Genomic DNA, 20,854 nt, shown 5'->3' on the forward strand with positions numbered 1-20,854 from the left:
AGAAACAACCTCTGGGCTGGCTGATCTAAGTCAGCGCATGACTAACTCACAGATCGAACCCTGAAACAACCTCTGGGCTGATCTAAGTCAGGGCATGGCTAACTCATAGATTGAACCCTGAAACAACCTCTGGCCTGATCTAAGTCAGGGCATGGATAACTCACAGATTAAACCCTGAAACAACCTCTGGCCTGATCTAAGTCAGGGCACGGCTAACTCACGGATTGAACCCTGAAACAACCTCTGGGCTGACCTAAGTCAGGGCATGGCTTACTCGCAGATCGAACCCTGAAACAACCTCTGGGGTGATCGACTCACATGTAATATCTAGTCTTGGAATCAAACCCGAGACACAGAGGTGAGAGTCGAGTGTACTTGCGCCACCCATGATTCTGAATTACCTCCACACACCTGCATTCGTTTTTTTGCAACATGTATGCCTTCCATTTATAACTATTGCCTGTTTATTGCTGTTGCATTTCAGTGGTCAGACGAACAGGTATTCTCAGGTCAAGGGAAGTACATAGCAGAGACGCAACGTCAATTGAAAGAATTGCTTTACAAAGACATTATCTTGTACTTTGATAAGGGAAAGGTACTGAATATCTAATCAGTATAAACGTATTTCAATTAAACTAGTCACCTAAACTGAGACCGCTGGGGATCGTGGGAAATATTTCATGTCAAACGAGTAGAATTTTTTTTGTACAAACTCCAGCTTAACGATGCTCACAAGAGATGAAACTGTGACTGTTTGAAGTTCTCAAGTCCATTATTAGTTATCTAGTGTATCCCCTGTGAGCATCAAAACTAATGATAATAAAACTCTTAAAGCGACGGGTATGAAATTTTTCGCAATTTCAGGCCACGTGTACCTTCTTTGGGTAAATACCTTCATGCTCTTTCATAGTATATTTAACGATTTCAGAATTAAAAATTGTCGATCGGGTATTCCACAAGGCTTCATATTAGGACCCCTTCTAGCATGTTTTTCGCTTTTGGAATGATTTAATAAGCAATCAAAGTTCTAACTAAACATTTGCTTCAGCATTTAATTATAAAATTTACGACAACTAGATTGGCCGTCGACGTTTCGATAATCGGACATCAATCCCAAAGTGTTTACATAAGCAATGGATTCAAAATTTAGAAGTAAAATTTTGTTTTATTTTTTTAGAGTTGGGAAGAAGCCATCTCGATGTGCAAGGAGCTGGCCAAGCAATACGAAGAGCAAACGTTTGAGTACATCAAACTAAGCGAGCTTCTTGTAAGCATACCCCAGTCTTCTATGGAACCATTAGTCTTCTCCGCGGCCGTCATTAGTTTCGGTCCCATACCCTCACGGGCTAACTAAGTGGAGAGGGCGCGAAACTAATGACGGCTGTGGAGGAGACTAGGAATCCATTGGCAATATCCTTTATCAGATCACGTGATCGACCCCTAATTTTGATGTATGACGTGACGAAGAACTTTGGAACGTCACGTGACTGTTTCACGATTTTTAGGATAGTTTTAGGTTTTTTTCATTTTTTAAAATAAAAAATCATGAAAAATATAAATAGTGACCTTAGTTTTTTTACCTTAGTTTTTATAGTTTTTATAGTTTTTTTCATAAAAAAATTGATAAGAGAAATAATTATGAATAGTTATAAATATAATTAAATAAATGTTTATATTATATCTGTTTTGAAGAAACAACAAGCGAAGTTTTACGATAATATCATCACTCAAGTACGCGGTGAACCAGAGTATTTCAGAGTGGCTTTCTACGGGAAAGGATTCCCTACTTTCCTTAAGGTAAGACTGTTTTTATATCTGACGACTGTGCATAAAACTACTTGTCCGTGTTGTGAGTCTGAAATAATTAATACATGGAGGTTATCAGTGAGCTAAGCAACTGACACGGCTGTGTATTTTTACGAGTCACGGAAAAATCTCGTCAAATTACAAGTGACGAGTAAAAATGCAAAGTCGTATCAGATGCTAAGCCTACAGATAAGTTGTTGTTTATCATTTAATTCTGCAAAGAAATGCTCAAACTCTCTCTATAGTAATACTAAACCCTATCTTACCCAGCGCGAGAAGATGAGAAGTGCTGATACGGTCTCATATCAGGCATGTTCTTTTCTCATATCACGCACGTTCTTTGCAGCGTTAAATGATAAGTATTTTAGCAACCCTTGCTGACCAGACCGTTTTTTTAGGACAAAGTGTTTGTTTATCGCGGTAAAGAATACCAGAGACTATCTGACTTTGGCGTTAAACTACAGAGCCAATATCCAAGTGCTGAGGTGAGTATTTCCTTTCCTTTTCTTCGGGTTTTCCTCCTATTTTTCGGTGCTTTCCTGGAATTGTATTATTCTGAGACTTCATGTCTCTCCATCTTTCTTTACTGTTTTATCTGGCCTCTTGTTCGCTTTGTCATTTTTCTTTTATCTATGGGGCTTTCGGCCTTTCCGTCGCCAACCGTTCTCTTCCTTCCTCTTCTCTATCTCTACGTTCTTGTCAAAACCAAATTAATATTTAAACAACTGTCGAAATCACTTTTTATTTAAGTGTCTAGTCGTTCTAGCGCTTTCGCACTAATTGGGGATACTTTTCACTCACACACACCACTGCTACATTCAATATTCTTTGCACATGACACTCAACTCGCATGTTGATTTTTATGGAGGGAGGAAAACCAGAGAACCGAAGATATCATTCGAAGGCACTCGAATTAAGAGAGAAAGATAACCTCTACTCGCGTGTTATGGCTAATTCAGGCATCAAACCCGAGACCCCAGAAGTGAGATGCGAGTGATCTATCGCTGCATCACCCTTGATGATTTTACGTCACTTGATTCAATTTTTTTATTATATGACAGTTTAGTAACTTATCACATGAATTGTTGTTTTCCAGAATCTGAAGTATCTCTCAGCACCTAAAGATGATGTCAGGAACTCCAATGGACAATGTATCCTTTGTTTCATTCATTTTTTTATTCCTCCCTCCTCTCCCTCTCCCTCTCCCTCTCCCTCTCCCTCTCCCTCTCCCTCTCCTCTCCTCTCCCTCTCCCTCTCCCTCTCCCTCTCCCTCTCCCTCTCCCTCTCCCTCTCCCTCTCCCTCTCCCTCTCCCTCTCCCTCTCCCTCTCCCTCTCCCTCTCCCTCTCCCTCTCCCTCTCCCTCTCCTTCTCCTTCTCTTCCTCCCTCTCTTCCCCTCTCTCTCTCTCCCTCTCTCCCTCCCTCTCTCCCTCCCTCTCTCCTTCCCTCCCTCCTTCTCTCCCTCCCTCCCTCCCTCCCTCCTTCTCTCCCTCCGTCCCTCCCTCCGTTCCTCCGTCCCTCCCTCCGTCCCTCCCTCTCTACTCGTGATACAGGAAGCTCTCTCCCCTCTCTCACAGCAATATATTTTTATCCATTCTGCTATTCTTTGGCTTTGCCCTCCAGCTGATCTCACCGCAAAAGAATTCGACCGTTTGGTCGAAGCCGCGTGCACTTTGTCGCAAATTGAGTCAGAAAAGGGTTCTCAAAACAATAGTTCCCTTGTGCTTAAGCGATAGAAATTTAAACTACATCGCATAGAGCTAAGCCTATTTATAGCAATTGCTAACATTTCAGTTTTCATATCAAATAAATTAAGCTCCTTAATGGTTTCCAGTTCTGCAAATCAACAAAGTCGATCCAGTCCCCGTTGCGCGGCGGAAATTTATTGGCAAAAATGTCATGGAGCAAATAACCAAGTAAGAACCACCTGACTATAGGAATAAACACTATAAAAACCGTGTGATCATTGAAATCACGTGACGGTCGCCATTACTGTTAAGTACCCACGTGACAAAAAATCACGTCACTCGAAAACCGATGGTCCATACTCGAAAACCAGGTTGGGCTTGCTGTGACGTGGCAAATACTAAACCAATCGACCAATCACACTTACTCTTTGATTCCAGATTCTATGACGTCAATCACGTGAACACGTTTCAGTATTCTAGAAAGTTCCATCAAGGTCAAAAAGAGAAGGACAACGAGTTTAAGGTGAGCTTCATTTTGTATCAGCTGTAGAGATATAGGTCATGGATGTAACCCACATTTTTTCTTCTTCTTGATAATTCAGACGATGTGGCTAGAGAGAACGGTTCTCTACACCAGTTACAAGTTTCCTGGAATACTCTGCTGGTTTGAAGTCACTAATAGTGATATGGTCAGTATGGAACCTTTTGTCATGGATTCTGTTTTTTTAACTGATTCTTGGTTTATATTCAAGTGTATGCCAGTGTTCTACCCCTAGTGTGGGTTCCTGGCATTGTTTTTCCTAATGCGCTTTCGCCAATAACTTTACGATATTCAGGAGTAAACCTTAATGCGGATCGGGTATTCCACAGGGCTTTATATTGGGACCTCCAAGCATGTTTTTTCCGTTAAAGAATTTATAACCACGATCGTAAGGGTTTAGATAACAAAAATAGATCCTCTATTAGAGAGTTCCACAGAGCTTTAGATTAGGTCCTTTTTCACTTATTGGCTTGGTGATTTACAGGAACTGATCAGCCCCATCCAGTACGCCCTGGAGACTATGATATCAGTCAACAAAGAACTGAGAAGCGTGATTGGTCAACAAAAAGCTGACGTCAAACTCAATATTAATCCACTGAGCATGAAACTTCAAGGCATCGTGGAAGCTGCTGTGCAGGGTGGGACAGCGAACTATGAAAAGGTACCACTTGAGGGGAGGGTGCGGGACGAGGACGGAGAAGAAGAGGTGAACAATGGGCGGAAGGGAAGAAAGGGTGATTAGTCTAGAGGGATGAGGAGAGGAAGACGAGGCAGGATGAGAAGGATTGAAGGAGAAGAATAACGGGGATGATAGAAGAGGAGGTGAAGAGGGTGGCACGGTAGTGGTTTACCGCTCGCCTCTCACCACTGTGGTCCGGGTTCGAGCCCTGGCTCAGTCTGGATCATATGTGAGTTGAGTTTGTTTGATGTGTTGTTCTCTCCCTTGCCACGAGGGTTTTCTCCGGGATCTCCGGTTTCCTCCCTCCGTAAAAAAGCAATATGAAAGTTGAGTGTTGTTTGTTGTAAACATAGAATGTAGTGGTAGTGCATGTGGAGGGAACCTCACGGAAGAGCCCTGTATGGGGAGTGGTGGTCATAAAATAAAAGAATTAAAAAAAAAAAAAAAAAAAAAAAAAAGAGAGAGAGAGAGAGAGAGAAAGAGAGAATAGGAGAAGGTATCTAAAGGTATAAAAGGTGACTAAACTGTTTTTAATTTACTTTCTGCTTTAGGCATTCCTCATACCACAATACCTCCAACAGAATCCTGACCATCAGGGATATGTAGAACAACTGAAGGAGCTCCTAGTTGAACAGGTACTTAATGGATCCTGGAGATTTGGCGTCTCTCAGACCGAACTAACTAGTTATAGCCCATGTTTTTTACCAAATCTACGCGCTTTATCCATAATCTTACATTTAAAATCAGCAAACACTTGGTTCGTGGGCCAATATATCTAGTTCCGGCTTTTAGTCGAAGAAGAAAATAAATTAAAACTAATCCGTGGAAAAATTCACCAGATATTTTTTAGAAATAGCATATTTCGTCGTTATTTGTGGAAAATATTTCGCGTCGTTAAGAGGTAATAAAGAATACAGTCGAAGCTCTCCTTGCGAACCACTCCCGTAAGCGACCAGCTCTAGCTACGACCGCGATTTTGAAACCCCGTTTGCATGGGCGTACGAACTTTGTAATACGAAGCTCCCACAAGCGACCGCTCCCGTAAGCGACCGCGAACACTTTCTTAAATTACCAAGCGTGTTTTCCCTTTGTTTTTAAGCTCTCGAAAGCGACCACCAAAGAAGTTCCGGATTATTGTAGTTTACTCAACACTTTATTTAAGACAGTAATGTAAAGGATGTAAAGCTTTCGGCCTGTTTACTTTACTTTATTTAGTTAAGAGTTGTTCAATTGATTACGAACGTTCGCTGTTACAGTATTATATAATTTTCATAGTTGTCCTGCACTTTGCATTAAAATCTCCCGCAAGCGACCAGTGACTATTGTTCTAACGCGTAGTCGCTTATGAGAGCAGTTTCTCGTAAGCGACCAGCTCTACTTGCGACCACTTTATTTACCGAGGTCGTCGCTTACGAAAGCTTCGAGTGTACTTAAATTTTCGCTGTGATAAACAATGCATTGCGTGTCTAGATTCTTAATCTTCATACATTGCTTTAAAAAGCGTTTCCCGGCAGTCTTGACGTTGACTTTTTGTTCCAAAGATTGACATCCTCGAAGAAGGAATACAGCTGCATTCAACTCGTGTGTCAGATAATCTGAGACCGCTGCATGATTTGATTGAGAAGAAATACAAGGACCTCAAACAACACGCTGAGCAATGGAGAAATGTAAGTTTTATGAACTAGAATGTTTTATTATATAGTCAGGGTAGTACGCGCGCGCAAATTGGTCGAAAACAGTGCTTTATTAGTGAACAGAGCACATTACTGACGCCATCCGCGCGCCCGCGAAGCGCTGCTAGATCTTGTGGCAGTCTTTCTTTTTGCGTAAATAAATTCAGTATCAAAATAAAATTATACTTATTTATCTTACGATTGTGGCATTTATGTGGGCCGCGACGTTTTGACTGCTGCTGCTATTCTTCATCAGGCGGTGGTGTAGATTAAAAGGTGGTGTACTTATGTAATGTCAGTCTGGTTCCCTTGAGGATCGCGCTGGGGCTGGTGCTGGGGCTGGGGCTGGGATTGGGGCTGTGATAGGCTGTGTGTCTGGTGGGCGTGACGGAGTGCTTTATAACAACTTTATTCGCAAATACGAGATGACAAAAAAGGGTGTCATATGCTCACATGCGCGCAGGGGACATTCATACACATTCGTCAATTCCTTTCTTCCTGTCTTCCTTTTTTCCCAATTTCCATATTTTCCATTCAGAAAACTAAAGTATACGTACCAGTGAAGCGTTCAGCCCGTCCTCTTACCATTCAAAGAAAGTCCGACGAGAATAGAACATCTTTTGACAACTCTTTCAACGGGTATGTAGATAACGTCGAGGACGTTGATTTGCTAATTTCTCTCATTCCAAACAGTCCATGCATGCTTTGCGATGCCAATTCGAACCCAGTACCGCGCGTACCCTTTTCTTATTCGGTAAACTACAGACTTGTCAATTGAACAGGCTTATCCTCGTTTGGAAGCAAATCATTTGCAAACGTCAACCGTAATGTAAAGTACGTACAGCTTGAACAATAACAATGTTTTGAAACCCTACAGATCTGACCTTCGAAGGTATCTGTTAAAAGCTAACTTATAAATGAGGCTAAACCCGTGCAAATGAATCTGTGGTCTTCAAAAACAGCGGTATGCATCGAATGCGAAATTGTTTTCATAGGATGACAGCGATCTTATTATATTTATGTGTAGGATTCCAGAATCTCCACCACCTCCCATCCCCATCAAGAACACTCCTACTGTAGCAGCAGTTGATACCCCACCACCCAAGCCCCCTCGACCTTACTCCAAGAAACTAGAAGAAAAGCCACCGTTACTCCCAACAAAGAGCACTAGAAAAACATCAGAACAACGTTCTAGTGGGGGGTCGCGCAGCTCTGGAGAGACAGAACCACCCGAAATTAATCAGGTACAAGCATGATGCATCGGAAGTGTCGTATTGATTATGAAGTAATACTACATTGTTCTTATGACGTAATGAGAATAACGACGTGATGGAATTAAGTAGTGGATTGATTATGACGTGATAAATAGCGCTCGTGGTAATGACGTAATGACACGTGATTATTCCGTAACAGAATGACGTCACGGTATTAACAGAAGTTCTGTTATTAGTCCCCAGCCCTACCTCCTCGTAGACCAACACAGAAAGTCCGAAACAATGATCAAACACCTGTTGAACAAGCCCCGAGTATAGCCCCCAGGGTGCCTTCACCGCCCACTGCTGTTGACTCACCTCCAGTCCCTCCAAAAGGCAAACGCGGCGAGAGCACGAAAATGTAAGGAGCCTGGAACTCAAACAAAACCATTTTATTCTAAATGTTCTAAAAGCTAAATACATTAAAAAAATTCCTGTATTAATCACATTCTTTTAAGTTAACTAGTAAAATGTTAAAGATTAACAAGCTACACACGTGTGAAGGAAATAGAACGTTTGCATGATGGCGTCTTTGACCTCTACAATCAGACTCCCTTGCATACTCTCTTTTTGTTCAGTTAATTAGCACCAATTGTCTTACTATTCTCATGAGGGAATACCAATTCGAATAAGAAAGAAAATTTGCGAAGCATCTTGGTAATGGTAGTAAAATGACGCCATCATGCAAACGTCCTATTCTAGTCTTTTACATTCAAATCTTTGCTTTTATAACGTTTCTAGCAAGAATATCATATATATATTTTTAACATTTCTCATGAATAGATTTTTTATAAACACTTAGGTTTTATTTTACTACACATGACTGAAATACCGCTGACCACAAGAAGCGAAGGCTTTAAAATGAAACACACCATAGATGGACGAATCATTATTTACAGGAGAGAGAACGAGTGAAAAATCGGTCAAATTTTAATTCTTTTTTCGAGTCCTCTTTCATACTGATTTGCGGAGCTGAAAATTCTAGTACCCCTCTTAAACAAGAAATATTTAGTGGAAAACACCGAACCTCCACACATACTCTTGTCGGTGTCAAGAAACCCCCACCCCTCCCTCCAATAAATGATGAACGGTCCATGAATTTTAATATAACTAGAGCAATTGAATAGAGCTGCACAACTACTTTATTCTTAACACTAATAACTAATATTTTTTAATTATTATCACTCTTATTACGACATTCTTTGTTTTAAAAGAGAAATCGTCTGAATGTAACATTTTCATATCATCTATTATTTTAAAAATAATTCTAGTTTTATATATATTAATGATTAGAAATGTTAAATTAATAAAAATGTTTGGATATCTATTCGCAAATTTACCAGGAAAGGTTGTCTTGCAAAGCTGAAATTCTTAATATTATTCTAAGATATTCTGATTGTCTCACAGCAATCTCGTAACAAGAGCCCACGTTTCTTTAGGTCAGCAGCGAGAAACGAGTTTTTTCGTTACTAACCAAAAGGAACGTGGGCGCTGGGTACGAGATTGGTCTCAGGAAAAAAGGGCTCATTTTCAAACTGTGAAAGTGAAAACACATTTTATTTGGTCAATTTAAGATAACCTTTTCTGAATGTTCGCTGCATGAGACCATAAAAGTAACGAGCTTCATATTGATTGACACTGAAAAAGATGTATTTCATCATAGCACCATTTTATATTGAATGAAAGTATATTCTAAGACGTAGTTCTCCTTGTGCTTTTGTAGATGTAGAACCCTTATATATTGTGGGATTCCTGTGGAAATTTAACTCTCATCTAGTTCAGCGGCGTTTCCATTGAAAAACCATTTTTGGCGTTCCGGTCGCTACGTCAAAAAACACATTTTAAATAGTTATTCCTTTTGAATTCGATAATTTATTTCTTTGTTGATTATTTTCAGTCGGCGATAAATTTTTTATGCTCAAAATATTTTTATACAGATTTTATTCAGTAGAGATAAATTTTGTAAAATAATTCGACTTCCCACGTTTTTCGGAGAACATTTTTTGTTATTTTCTCTCGAAAAAAGATTCATAAAATCTTTAAAACCTCGAACGATGTAGACATGATTTACATCGTTATGTTTTGACTCGGAGTTTTATGTCTGATCTGAATTTTTTTTTTTTTTTCCGCAGTCTTGAAATATTCTTGTCATTTTAAAGTCAGTTATCATTACCAAAGAAATGTAATGTCATTTTTTTTTCAATTTTAAAATATTCGTGTCATTTCAAAAAGAGTTACTAATATCGATTGAAAGTAATGAAGCGGAGATTAAAATAACTTCGCATTTAAAAGTTTTGAAATTCAAGACATTTTTCAAACGTTGAATATATATCTGTGGCAAGATTTTTTATTTCAACAATGGGGTATATTGATATCATTCTCACTTGCGCTTTTTTTATTAATTCTTTATCTAGGATATGTGGTATATTATATGATTTTATTAGATTTTGATGTATTTTTTTGCTTTTATACTTTTGACTTTTTTCCTTTCATTGCCTCTTTTCCATTTCATTCATCCCTTCATTTCCTTTTCCTTTCGTTTCCCTTCTCTTTATTTTCTTTTCCTTTCCTCTCCTTGTTTCCTTTCCTTTCTTTTTCTGTCATTTTCTCCCTTCATGTCCTTTCCTCTTTATTCTATTCCATTTATTTCCTTTTCCCATCTAAACTTCGACCAAATGCACCAGAAATGCGTTCGCAAGATACGTGCCATGACTTGCTTGACACCACGTACTTTCTGCATGGTTAGTGAACGCGGAACCTTCAAGAAACTCCGTAAATTTGATATCTGACTCACTTCGAGAGAATTTCTACCTTTCATTATTTAACTCTAAATCAATATCATTCGTTATGACTGACATTTTGATTAATTATTCGATTTATATCACTTAACAATTTATAGGATAGACTTGTACCCATCCCTTGCGCTGTATTGTTTTTTGTTGTTTTTTGTTGTTGTTTTTTTTTTTTTTTTGCGCGCGGTATTGATGCAATACTTAGAGCAACGACGAGTAAAAACAGAGTTAGTTATTTTTATTGTCGGTTTATTGACTTAATAAGGACAATCTTCTATCTCTTTCTATTCGTTTCCTAGGGTCTAATCTATTTACGAGTCGTTAGCTAGTAATTTGAGGTATTGATACAAAGCAAGCTAAGTCAACCGTTCGAGAATAAGCCACAATTTATCGACCGAGAAAGCTCTTGACGTAATCAACAAGGTTTACTTTACAATCTGATCAATAGTGGATTTTTTTGGAGTACTTTTCGTTCGGATTCTATTTTACCTTGTGCAAAGACGCAAGCAACTGCGAGATGTTTTGGTATCACCATCGTGTTCTAAAACGGTGTTCAAAGTCTTGCCAATTTTGTTTTTCTAAACAATAACTTTTTGAATTAATGGCTGTTAATTTGGCACGGAATCACGTCTCTCAGATACTCTTCCTCGTCGACCTCAAGCAGTGTACCTCCCTCAAACCACTGTTGCATATCCTGCGCAAACAACACTAGTTCAACGGCTACCTAACGTCCTGAGAATGGACTTTTGAATCAATATTTACCAAGCCAAAGATACAAATATTTCAAACATTATCCTAGAAACTCTTAGAAATTTTAGTAGAGACAGGAACTTTGACATAGTGAAGGTCTAAATACTGGATTATTATTAGCAATGTCGAGATCAGACATGCATTGCATGTCATATTTATATCGGAGTTTGACACAAGACGGCGTATATAATTCTTCGACTATTTTCACAAGACTTAACGTTTGGAATGTCAAATAGTTCAGCGTTCTAAAACAATGTGCATTTTTAGGTGAAAAGAAATATTCTTCTTGATAAATAAATTGATAACGTCATGGAATTGTTTTTGGAAATAAGAAATCGTGCAGAAATAATGCAGTATCTGAATATTCATAGCGCTTGTCTGAACGAGTCGATGTTTGTTTTCTTTACAGTTTATCAACAAAAATTGTCACTTCAATAAAACGATGAACTTCCTAAGCAATCGCTTCCAACTTCTCGTTTTTGAAGCGCTGAAAATAAACGCTCCGGCCTGGGTTTCGGTGTTTTTCCCACGGTGTTATATTCGTGGCTTAGTAGATATTCATGTCATATTGTTCCTCCGTCACGACGTGTGAACGTTGCCTCTTTCTTCTCAAACAAGTTCTACAAATCATGAAAATAATTTTCAGGATAGCGAGAAGGCCAGAGACTCCTAGCAAGACGACATTGAAGATCGAGTTACGCTCATTTTTATCCCAGAACACTGCAAACGTACCGGTAAAAGCGACAAGCATTACAGGATACACGGTGAAAGTATAAATGGTGTAGTCGTGGAAAACGAAGTTGTCGAGCATAAACCAGAAGAAGAGGACGGCCGAGAGACCAGCAAGGACGATGGTGGTCGCAATGTGGTCATCCATCTTGACGGAATAGCGGAAAACAATTCCGAGGTGAAGAAAAGCGGAGTACGTTGTCCACGAAGCGAACAGAGCCAGGCCGTTGATGAGGAAAAGTTGGATCGCCAAGTGATCTCCGTTCGGGAACCGCTTCGTCGTCTCGTAGAGATCTTTCGCTCGATAGAAGATGATTGCCAGCGAGATGTACATGCACAAGGACGCGCCTGCCATTAGTCCAAATGCCGCCTCGATAAACTCTCGGGCCCATAACAGCACCCATCCAGCGATCAATCCGAATCCAAGCGATACGATGATGAAGAAAGACATAGAGAAGACCCTTGGTGGATGCTTGCGGCAAGGAAGAATGAAAGAATAGAAGATCCATTGTAGTTGCCATCCAAATACGGCAACCCAAACCCACCAAGTCCACCAACAGGGTGTGATCTCAAGGCGAAACTTCTCGTACCCGTATAGAGGAACAGAGTGGTTGTAGAAATCCGTCATAGGGCTTTTATCGTTGTACTTTCCGAGATAAAAGAGTACAGCGGCCACTGAAAACACGATGAATGTCATCAGTGCTAGCAGCGCCATGCTACATCGGCCAGATAAAGCCATGGTCTTTCGATGTTCAAATGAGCGTCGAACTAGTTCAAAGTTAGTCACACTAATGCTTCACCAAACCGATTGAAGTCGAGATCTCGAAGGCTCCAACCCAAATGCAAGATTCTGTGGGCGTTCTAGCGTCAAAACAATAAACACGAGACTACATTTATGCTAATTTTATTTCAAAAGATTTGCCATCCAATAGGATTCAAGACGCCGTGCACTCATGTGGTATATTGTTCAATGATTCCAAAAGAGTTTTCGAGGTGCAGTTCGAGACAGGTGATTTTAGAGCAACAAAGTAAATACTCTGATAATTAATACATATTCTACGATCCTTCTTTTTACGGCTACATAGCGAAATAGTCAAGTATTATTATTTTTTCATTCGAGCTCGAGGAAATTAAACGACTCGCTCTAGGTCGTGAGGTTGGATGAATTAAACATTTTTTGGATCGTTTTTCATTTTAATTATTATTTGGGCAAGAATTTAGAAAATTTAGAATCCTTTGAGAGTGTTGAAGGAGTTCGAGAGGAAGACTTACTAGTTTTATTGAAGTCGGAGAACGACGACTGAATACTAGCGGTTTGAGAAGGTTTTCTCACTTGCAAAGGCAAAGTTCAAGTCACAGCTGCACAACCCTTTTCTCGATCAATTATCGCTCAAAGCAAAAAGAGAGAGAATTCTGTGTTAATGAAAAACAACATTAACTCCACCAATATGAAAAATAAATATCTTTTGGTATGCAAAAGGCAAGAGGGAAAAATTAATGAAAAAACAACCGATTCTCATGAATTATTAAAGAGATAGAAGTGTTTTAAGTGATTCAGCTGGTTGACAGCGGCCAGTATAGCTTGACTTGACCTGAATATCATTTCCAAGTCAGAGTGATTTTAGTTGAATAAAATGGATATTTTTTGAGAGTACAGAGGTTATTGGAAAAAAACAGCAGTTTCTCACCTGGGGCCCTCGTTTTTTTTGAAGTTGCAAACGCTAGTAGCTTTGAATATTCGTCGTTTTTGAAGTGCTTTAGTTCAGATCCGATCAATATTAAGCTCAAAAGACTTTCACCCTTCAGTTTTCACCCAGTATTTTACTAATTAGCGAAAATCCTCCTTTTCCAATACATCTTATCCTCCCCCTAATTATTCTGTTTGTTTCGTTAATATTTTTGTATGGTTGCTTCCAATCAACTTGTCGTAAATAGATTTTGCAGCATGCATCGCTGTCAATGCCCGTTCTTGCCAACGCCCCTGTCAAATCTGAACAGTTTCTCATTGAATAATTATGATTACGAAAATACTAAGGAAAGTGCAGAGAAACATGTTATTGTTAATTCATATCGTAGTGTGGTATCAAATGCGATTTTTGGTGAGGAACATCGCCGGAGAACTTGAAAAATTTTTCTCAAAATTCCGCCCGCTTTTCCAGCTTTCAAGGCAATTTTTTTTCCGGAAAAACGAGCGAGTTTCGCTGGGGACGAATTTAGGAAGAAAATTAATTTAACATAAATTTAAAAAATGCAAAGATAGTAGAGCAAGAATGCTTAAGATACTTATGAGGGCCCCTACCGAGAGAATGTTCGGTGGAATTTCATTTGATTGTCGAATGTAGGCGATCACAGGAGCGACAAGTGACCCAAAAACCGCAATAAATTGATGGATCATTTAAAGAAGATTTTAGCCAAGGTACTCGAATATAATCCGCCATTTTGCCCGATGGACAACACCTTTATTTGCCATCTTGTACATCTAACGACAACCTCGGGCTGTTTAAACCACATCGATGGACCATTGTGATGATAGTACTTTTATGAAAAGGAATCCATGTTTGAGCTCCAGCGTCTTGCAACCCGCGAAGCAATGGCTGCCAAAACGTCTTATCCTTCCCCCTCCCCCCATTGTCTTCAGCAGCTTCGAAAAAATCATTCCTTTCCTAAGTCCAAGTCGATTTATTCTTTTTTTTACTGCATTCGAAAAGAGAACATTGTTACTTTTTAAAAATATCCCTAGTGATTCATGAAAAAAACTGGAGCCGAGATTTGATTATACACAGCGCATATCAGTCTAGGCACTTAGACCTCTTATTTAGTCTCCGCAATTCTGACATTTGACTCCCTACCCTCCCCCCGGCGAAAATAACAAAAACTTTCTGAAGAAATTCTAATCCTTAAAAACTAATTATTAATTTTTTAAGAAACATAATTCCAAGGCACAGTTTATTTCAACGACTTCAACTCGGTTTGTCGCGGTTGACCAGAATTTTAACGACTCGCTTGCGAGGAATTCTTCGGGTGTCACTGAAATTTTCCGAAAAAAATTAATATTAATGAAATGATTAAAAGTGTAGTTTAGATTTATTACATAAGCTATTTGAGTTATTGGAGATCAGTTTCTGATAAAAGTAATTTCCAAAGAATATCATAGTTCGAAAAGATTGCTTTTGAAAAACTTTGACAATCGCGATAATGTTTAGTTCTTGCGAAGGTAATATAAGGAAACTCAGCCATTCTCGATTCAAGCCAGGAAACAGCAAGTCAGTTGATGTACTCTTTGGCGACAGTTTGACTAACATGGGGGCATTTGAACCCAATAACTAAGCAAACGCTACACTACAGAATATTTTCAATACCAACCTAAAAAAAACCGTTTCAAAATTAGATTCAAAATAAACGGAGTAAAAAAATTCACCCTAAGAATAAAAAAATATAAAATATTCAGGAAGGTTTTTAATTTTACCGCAATATGTTTTTGTAGTGACTAAGAAATAAACATAAAAATATTCAAAAATGCATAATAATAATGAGTAAGGTTAATAATAAAGTAATGCTGATAAGATTCTTTTTAGAATGGACTCTGGGAAAACAACTCCCGATTTTTTTAAAATGACAGCGCCTTAAAAAGCTCATGCGAAATTTCCATAAAAATATATACAACATTTTGTCGCGTTTTGATTCAAAGAAAAGTAAAAAACCTAGTTGAGGATTATAGAAGCGAAATAGTTATTAGAATTAAATGCATTTGCTGCTTACTTTTCTATTCTATATTCCATTTTTCCTGGAAAAACATCGCTCAGTGTGACCTTTAATGAAAAAATAATTTACAGTCCCGAGGCAAAAATTTCAAGAGACATTTGTACTGCAAAACTCGATTTAAAAATACTTCAATTCAAAGGACAACATGAAAATTTGAATTCCACTTTAATTCATAATACGAAAACACCTATTTACATTCGACGACAAAGAGTTCAAGGGTGAAAAATTAGAAAGAAAAAAGATTTCTTTTAAAATATTTTTGAAGTGTTTATATTCTGAGATAATTTTGTTTCCACGAGAGTAGGGAATTTAGAATTTTTGGTTTCAAATATGGCCAGAGTATCATTATCTATAGAGATAAATGAATAATCAAAAAGTTGTACAGTTTACAATTATGCAAATGTCAAGTATGAAAGCTTTATTCAGGTTCACTATCAGATTGGAAGAGGTAAAGTCTTGACTGTCTCTACGCATTCTTCATAAGATTCTTTGATGTCTTGGTGTGGTTTTATCAACACAATACTTGTTGGTCTCTTTGTCATGCTGGATGCACCCAGATCCTATAGATAAATTAATAATATTTCAATATTATTTAAAAGAATACAAATGTTGTGCTCTGAAATATAAGATATCTTAATGACAAACTTACAGTACAAGTACATTTAAATAAATGGATCATTTAGATGATATATTGGTTTCATACTTGAGTGAACTAAAACCAATTTATATGATTAAACAAGGTGGAATGAAAGACCAGAGAAATGGAAGGTCAACCATGAGGTCTACCTCACAACTTACATTACTGTACACTACAGTATAGACATAGAAACTACTATATATATATATCTGGTAATGAAATGAGCAAGTGTATGAAGTAGGTTTCTTAATTTTATCAACATCCACGAGGACCAAGAAAGAAAATTGTTTACTTATGAGAGAAGTCAGAGGCAGTCTGATACAAATGTGTCTTATGCACAATGATGAGTGAGTAGAAAAAAGACTGTGTTCTTCAGAAAAGATGGTTCATGGTCACTTTTTGGCTTTTCCTTAAATTTACATCTAATCCATCATTCAAAAACTTATTAATAATTCATGAAGGAAACACAATAGAAATCATGACCATGAAGGGGATTTTATATCTGATATAGATTCATCTTCATTTGCAAAAACTTTAACTTGGATTTTCTCTATCAAACTTGGTTCATTTCGTAAAGAATTCAGTACATTATGAGAACATACATCATGAGTTTTTGAAGCTGTTCAATAAACTCGCAGATTGTGTTTTATCAGGTCTAGCGAGTTTATTAAACAGTGCGTAAAAATGACGGTAAACAATGTTTGAATTTGTACAATGCTGCTTTTTTCTTATTTAATGTTAGAATATTCACAAATGCCAAAAAAATATGGCAAAATGCACAGCTTCGAGAATACAAAAACTTTGAAATTCTATGGACCTTCACTGGAACACTTGAATATTCTACACAAAATCAAGGCTAAAACTGAGCAACAGAACACTTGAAACAGGAGTATAGCAAACAGACAGATACGGTTGGATTCAGGCTGTTAGATGAATGAAAGCTCAAGAATCTAAAAAGATAGTATATTGTTTAGAACCAAACTCCTCCCTCTACCTATCTAGACTTGTAACCATCCCTCGGTCTATCCAGATGTCATGGAGTCTGGTTTTTCACTGCTGTTTTGGGAGTAGGGGTACAGAAAGTGGGGATAGCCCCAGGGAAAGAAATACAGTCTACTCTATAGAGATTATGAGTGCCACAATGTCAAAAGCCCTGTAGGTACACCTTAGCAAAGCACTTTGGGATTACTATTTGCATAATCCATTCACTGATAATGATTACTGACACCAAAATGTTATAAAATATAGACCCAAAATAGATGTTATGAATCAATTCTTTATATTCATGGAATTGTGAAAAAAAATTAATGTTATACAGTATGTTATATTTAAATATTTATCAAAATAAAATAATTTAAAAACTCAATAATAATGATTATTGACACCAAAATGTTATAAAATATAGATCCAAAATAGATAATATGAATCAATTCTTTATATTCATGGAATTGTGAAAAAAAATGAATGTGATACCTATGTTATATTTAAATATTTATCAAAATGTACTATTCAAGAAAGATGAGAGGGCAATATAGTTGTCGTTGATATGCCTAAGTCTGTTATGACATAATTTTATTCTTTTTCTGTCAGTCTGTGAATTCAAAATAATACACTATATGATGTAAAGAAAAACCTAGATGTGAACATTAAAATTGAAAGCACTCTTTAAAATTTAAAATTCAAATTACTGCAAAAAATACAGTACTCTATGAAGTATATATTCATTATAAAATTCAAGGTTTTAAAGATAACGTCTTTTGGGTTTTTTCGTAACATGATTAAAAATAGGCAAAAGATAAACAGTAAGGAAATACACGAGATAGACAGCCAATCAGAAAGCAGTAATAAAATGAGTACTGTGTGAATGTGCAATAAAATATGCAAAATCAGTAAAACAGGGTGTAAACATAATCTATCTTATCATCAAAGATAAATGATTAAAATTTCTAGAAGGTAGTAGAAGGGGAAAAATTACATTTTTTATAGAAAACTTGAGCAAATATTTATTTTTTGTTGGCTTACATCTTCACATATGTCAAATATTTTTGCTTTGAAAAAATATTTTTTTTGTGCTGCCAAATATTCACCAAGATTCAATAAGATTTTATAAAGTACGATCTAAGAGGTAGAATACCATGAATTTTGAGATTACTACTTTTCATTTGTGGAATAATTTCCTTATTTTTTTATTTTTTACATTTTTAAACAAACCATAGTTATTTGCTCAGAACTTGTTTGTCTGGAAAATTCATTTAAATAAATCTTGCATTGCATGTCTGCATCTATGATCTGCATCTAACATGAATAATAAACTACTTTAACTAAATATAAACAATCTTATTCAGTTCAATATCATGTCAATATGAAAGCTTCTTTCAATTCCAGTTCCTGAGTTTCTCAAAAACACATAATTTTTAAATAAATTTTATATAACAGCAGCATGTTCACGGTAAAGAATTATTGACAACATCCTCTGAACCATTGTACATTAGATTGAAGTTCATTAACTCTTACTTTAATACTTCTATTGTCTAGATAATAGTGCTGTGCAGTGTGTATTTCAAGGTCATTCAAAATGGCGTGTACAGTAGAGTGGACTTAAATGGAGGGAGGAGAATAAGGGTGAAGGTAGAAACCTGTCTTCTTATGTTTTAATATTACAATTTCAAAATCATGTGGGAGGGAAATAAATTGCGGGGGTTGAAATTCCTGAGCCTTAACCCTCTGTGATGCCTTCTACATCAGACCTAAAATACCACAACAACCACTAACTTCTAGTGAATTTAGGCTGCGTTTATAATGTATGGCAGAGGGGGGAGACAGGTGAAATTGAGGGGGGATCGGGAAAATTTTGGTAGGAAAAAGGGGGGATGCACAATTGTTGGAAGAAGCTACAAGCCTTGCTTCGGGGGGATCGTATTTTTTTTGCATGACTTTAAGGGGGGGGGGGGGCATTGAGAAATATTCTGGACATTTCAAATTTTCACCTGCCGCCCCCCTCTGCCATCCATTATGAATGCAGCCTAACAGCTACTTTACCGACATGCCACATCTGATGTCAATCTTACTGATCACATACATACTTACCACTTTGGATGGTACATATACGTATGGGAGTTTACTGTCTTCACACATTATTGGAATATGAGAAATAACATCAATAGGGGATACATCACCAGCTAGAATAACCAAACTAGAATGGAGAAGAAAAAAAAGAATTATGCAACTACAAGAAAATGGGAGAAATTTGATTAGAAATGGGAGGGACTTTTTGGAGAGTAAGATGATGGGAATGATCGTAGTTAAAGAAATGTTAAAAACTTTGGTAGCTTTTCCAGCAAGAATCTGGGGTTTCCAGGAAGCCAATGGTACCCGTTTTATCCCCCCTCTCCTAACCATAGGTAATGCTTCTCACACATCTTGAGTGCTTAGGGTGCTTCCTACAAGTGCTTCATTACTGAATGAAGCACGGAAAAAGCTGTTTTATTTGTTTCATTATATAGCTACTAATTTTATTTTTGGTATTGAATTTATTTATCCTAAATATATTATAATAATTACAGTTAGCACACTAAATGTAAATCCTTCACAAACTTGTTTCTGATATTCTTGTGTGTACAGTGTTTATTATGTGTATCTGTGTGCGTGCGTGTGTGCGTTGTGGGGGGAGGGGTGAGGAAGTGGTAATACTTTACTTTTGAAGACAAACAGTCCAGTTAAAACATAAGATAATAATATATTACAATAGTAAAAATTATAATTCTTCGTATAAAGATCGAACAAATCCAAATATATCATCGCCTTTTTCATACTGATTGATTATCCAAAAATTATACATCAAAGATCCCACACGACTTCTCTTACCCCTTCTCGCCCTTTCTTATGGCCTTTACGACTTCCTTTACTCCTCTTCTTAGAGACTTAGCCTTGGTAGCTAGATATAAAGCGGGAGGAAAAAAGCCAAACTTAGACACTAAAACTCACAAACAAAGGTTAGGTCCAATCATTTTAACTCTACCTTTCTTAACCACTTTGTAAACTTTCTTCGTCAATTTTCGACTTGCAAGTGGCTTAGATATCACAGTAACTTTGGACGCTAGTTCGTCGTAATCGGGTCTAGATTCGTCCTTATTTTCACCATCTTCTTCTTGCTTGTTATTCTTATCTTTCTTCGCCATTTTGTTCTCCACGTGCGCGTCTGAAGAGGAAGGCCTGGTAACGAATCGTGGATAGCCACTGACCAGTAGATATGACAGGCTCTTTCCCGCCTTTTTTCAACTTCAAAAACTAAAAATGAGGCAGAAAAAATTTGATTTACAGCCAATTTTTATGCCTTTTTACCTATTATAAGGGGATATAAGTCGTATTACAAAATCAAAATGTTAGTTTATTCCCTTTTGTTTACAAAATGTCGAAAAAAAGCAAGAAAAGTACGTCTTGTTGGGTTGTGGATGGTTTTGCTCCAAGGTAAGTGCTTGACCTTGTTTTATGATATAACATTGTTCATCATGTACTAGTGTTCTATTGCTTGGTATCAATCAGCTGA

The 20,854-nt window shown here is 37.4% G+C and overlaps 3 protein-coding genes across 3 annotated transcripts in view; 1 reads left to right on the forward strand and 2 right to left on the reverse strand.

The window, feature by feature from the left end:
• The window catches only part of LOC116287091 (dedicator of cytokinesis protein 1), a 30,343-nt gene extending 21,007 nt beyond the window's left edge, over positions 1 to 9,336 (forward strand). Inside the window, exons 43-56 of the mRNA XM_031693698.2 lie at positions 485 to 595; positions 1,178 to 1,267; positions 1,693 to 1,797; positions 2,205 to 2,291; positions 2,903 to 2,957; positions 3,639 to 3,720; positions 3,931 to 4,015; positions 4,095 to 4,181; positions 4,518 to 4,694; positions 5,264 to 5,347; positions 6,254 to 6,379; positions 6,924 to 7,024; positions 7,413 to 7,629; positions 7,836 to 9,336. Of these exons, the coding sequence (XP_031549558.1) occupies positions 485 to 595; positions 1,178 to 1,267; positions 1,693 to 1,797; positions 2,205 to 2,291; positions 2,903 to 2,957; positions 3,639 to 3,720; positions 3,931 to 4,015; positions 4,095 to 4,181; positions 4,518 to 4,694; positions 5,264 to 5,347; positions 6,254 to 6,379; positions 6,924 to 7,024; positions 7,413 to 7,629; positions 7,836 to 8,003 (1,575 nt within the window). The 3' untranslated portion in view covers positions 8,004 to 9,336. The remainder of the gene's footprint in view (positions 1 to 484; positions 596 to 1,177; positions 1,268 to 1,692; positions 1,798 to 2,204; positions 2,292 to 2,902; positions 2,958 to 3,638; positions 3,721 to 3,930; positions 4,016 to 4,094; positions 4,182 to 4,517; positions 4,695 to 5,263; positions 5,348 to 6,253; positions 6,380 to 6,923; positions 7,025 to 7,412; positions 7,630 to 7,835) is intronic.
• Positions 9,337 to 10,653: 1,317 nt separating this feature from the next.
• On the reverse strand, positions 10,654 to 12,786 carry LOC116287098 (uncharacterized). Its single transcript, XM_031693709.2, has one exon. The coding sequence runs from the start codon at positions 12,646 to 12,648 to the stop codon at positions 11,728 to 11,730; it is 921 nt and encodes a 306-aa protein (XP_031549569.1). The 5' UTR covers positions 12,649 to 12,786; the 3' UTR covers positions 10,654 to 11,727.
• A 3,033-nt stretch (positions 12,787 to 15,819) lies between these two features.
• LOC116301729 (H/ACA ribonucleoprotein complex subunit 2-like protein) lies at positions 15,820 to 20,518 on the reverse strand. The gene is made up of 4 exons (XM_089028423.1): positions 20,327 to 20,518; positions 20,173 to 20,242; positions 19,396 to 19,501; positions 15,820 to 16,231 (listed from the first exon to the last, which is right to left on the reverse strand). Exons 1-4 carry the CDS (start codon positions 20,484 to 20,486, stop codon positions 16,106 to 16,108), a joined length of 462 nt encoding a protein of 153 aa, XP_088884549.1. The 5' UTR covers positions 20,487 to 20,518; the 3' UTR covers positions 15,820 to 16,105.
• Positions 20,519 to 20,854: the final 336 nt, after the last annotated feature.

Source organism: Actinia tenebrosa, unplaced genomic scaffold (genome assembly GCF_029948245.1).
Source record: "Actinia tenebrosa isolate PJP-AT-01 unplaced genomic scaffold, QUT_ActTen_1.0 PGA_scaffold12__29_contigs__length_12842862, whole genome shotgun sequence".
NCBI lineage: Eukaryota > Metazoa > Cnidaria > Anthozoa > Actiniaria > Actiniidae > Actinia > Actinia tenebrosa.

Bases quoted from the DNA above. Each gene is read 5' to 3' on its own strand.
- LOC116287098 (XM_031693709.2), bottom strand. From the start codon at position 12,648: ATGGCTTTATCTGGCCGATGTAGCATGGCGCTGCTAGCACTGATGACA.
- LOC116301729 (XM_089028423.1), bottom strand. From the start codon at position 20,486: ATGGCGAAGAAAGATAAGAATAACAAGCAAGAAGAAGATGGTGAAAAT. The intron at 20,243-20,326 runs GTAGAGTTAAAA...CTTTATATCTAG, and splicing joins TTACAAAGTGGTTAAGAAAG to CTACCAAGGCTAAGTCTCTA. The intron at 16,232-19,395 runs GTAAGTATGTAT...ATTTATCTATAG, and splicing joins TATATGTACCATCCAAAGTG to GATCTGGGTGCATCCAGCAT.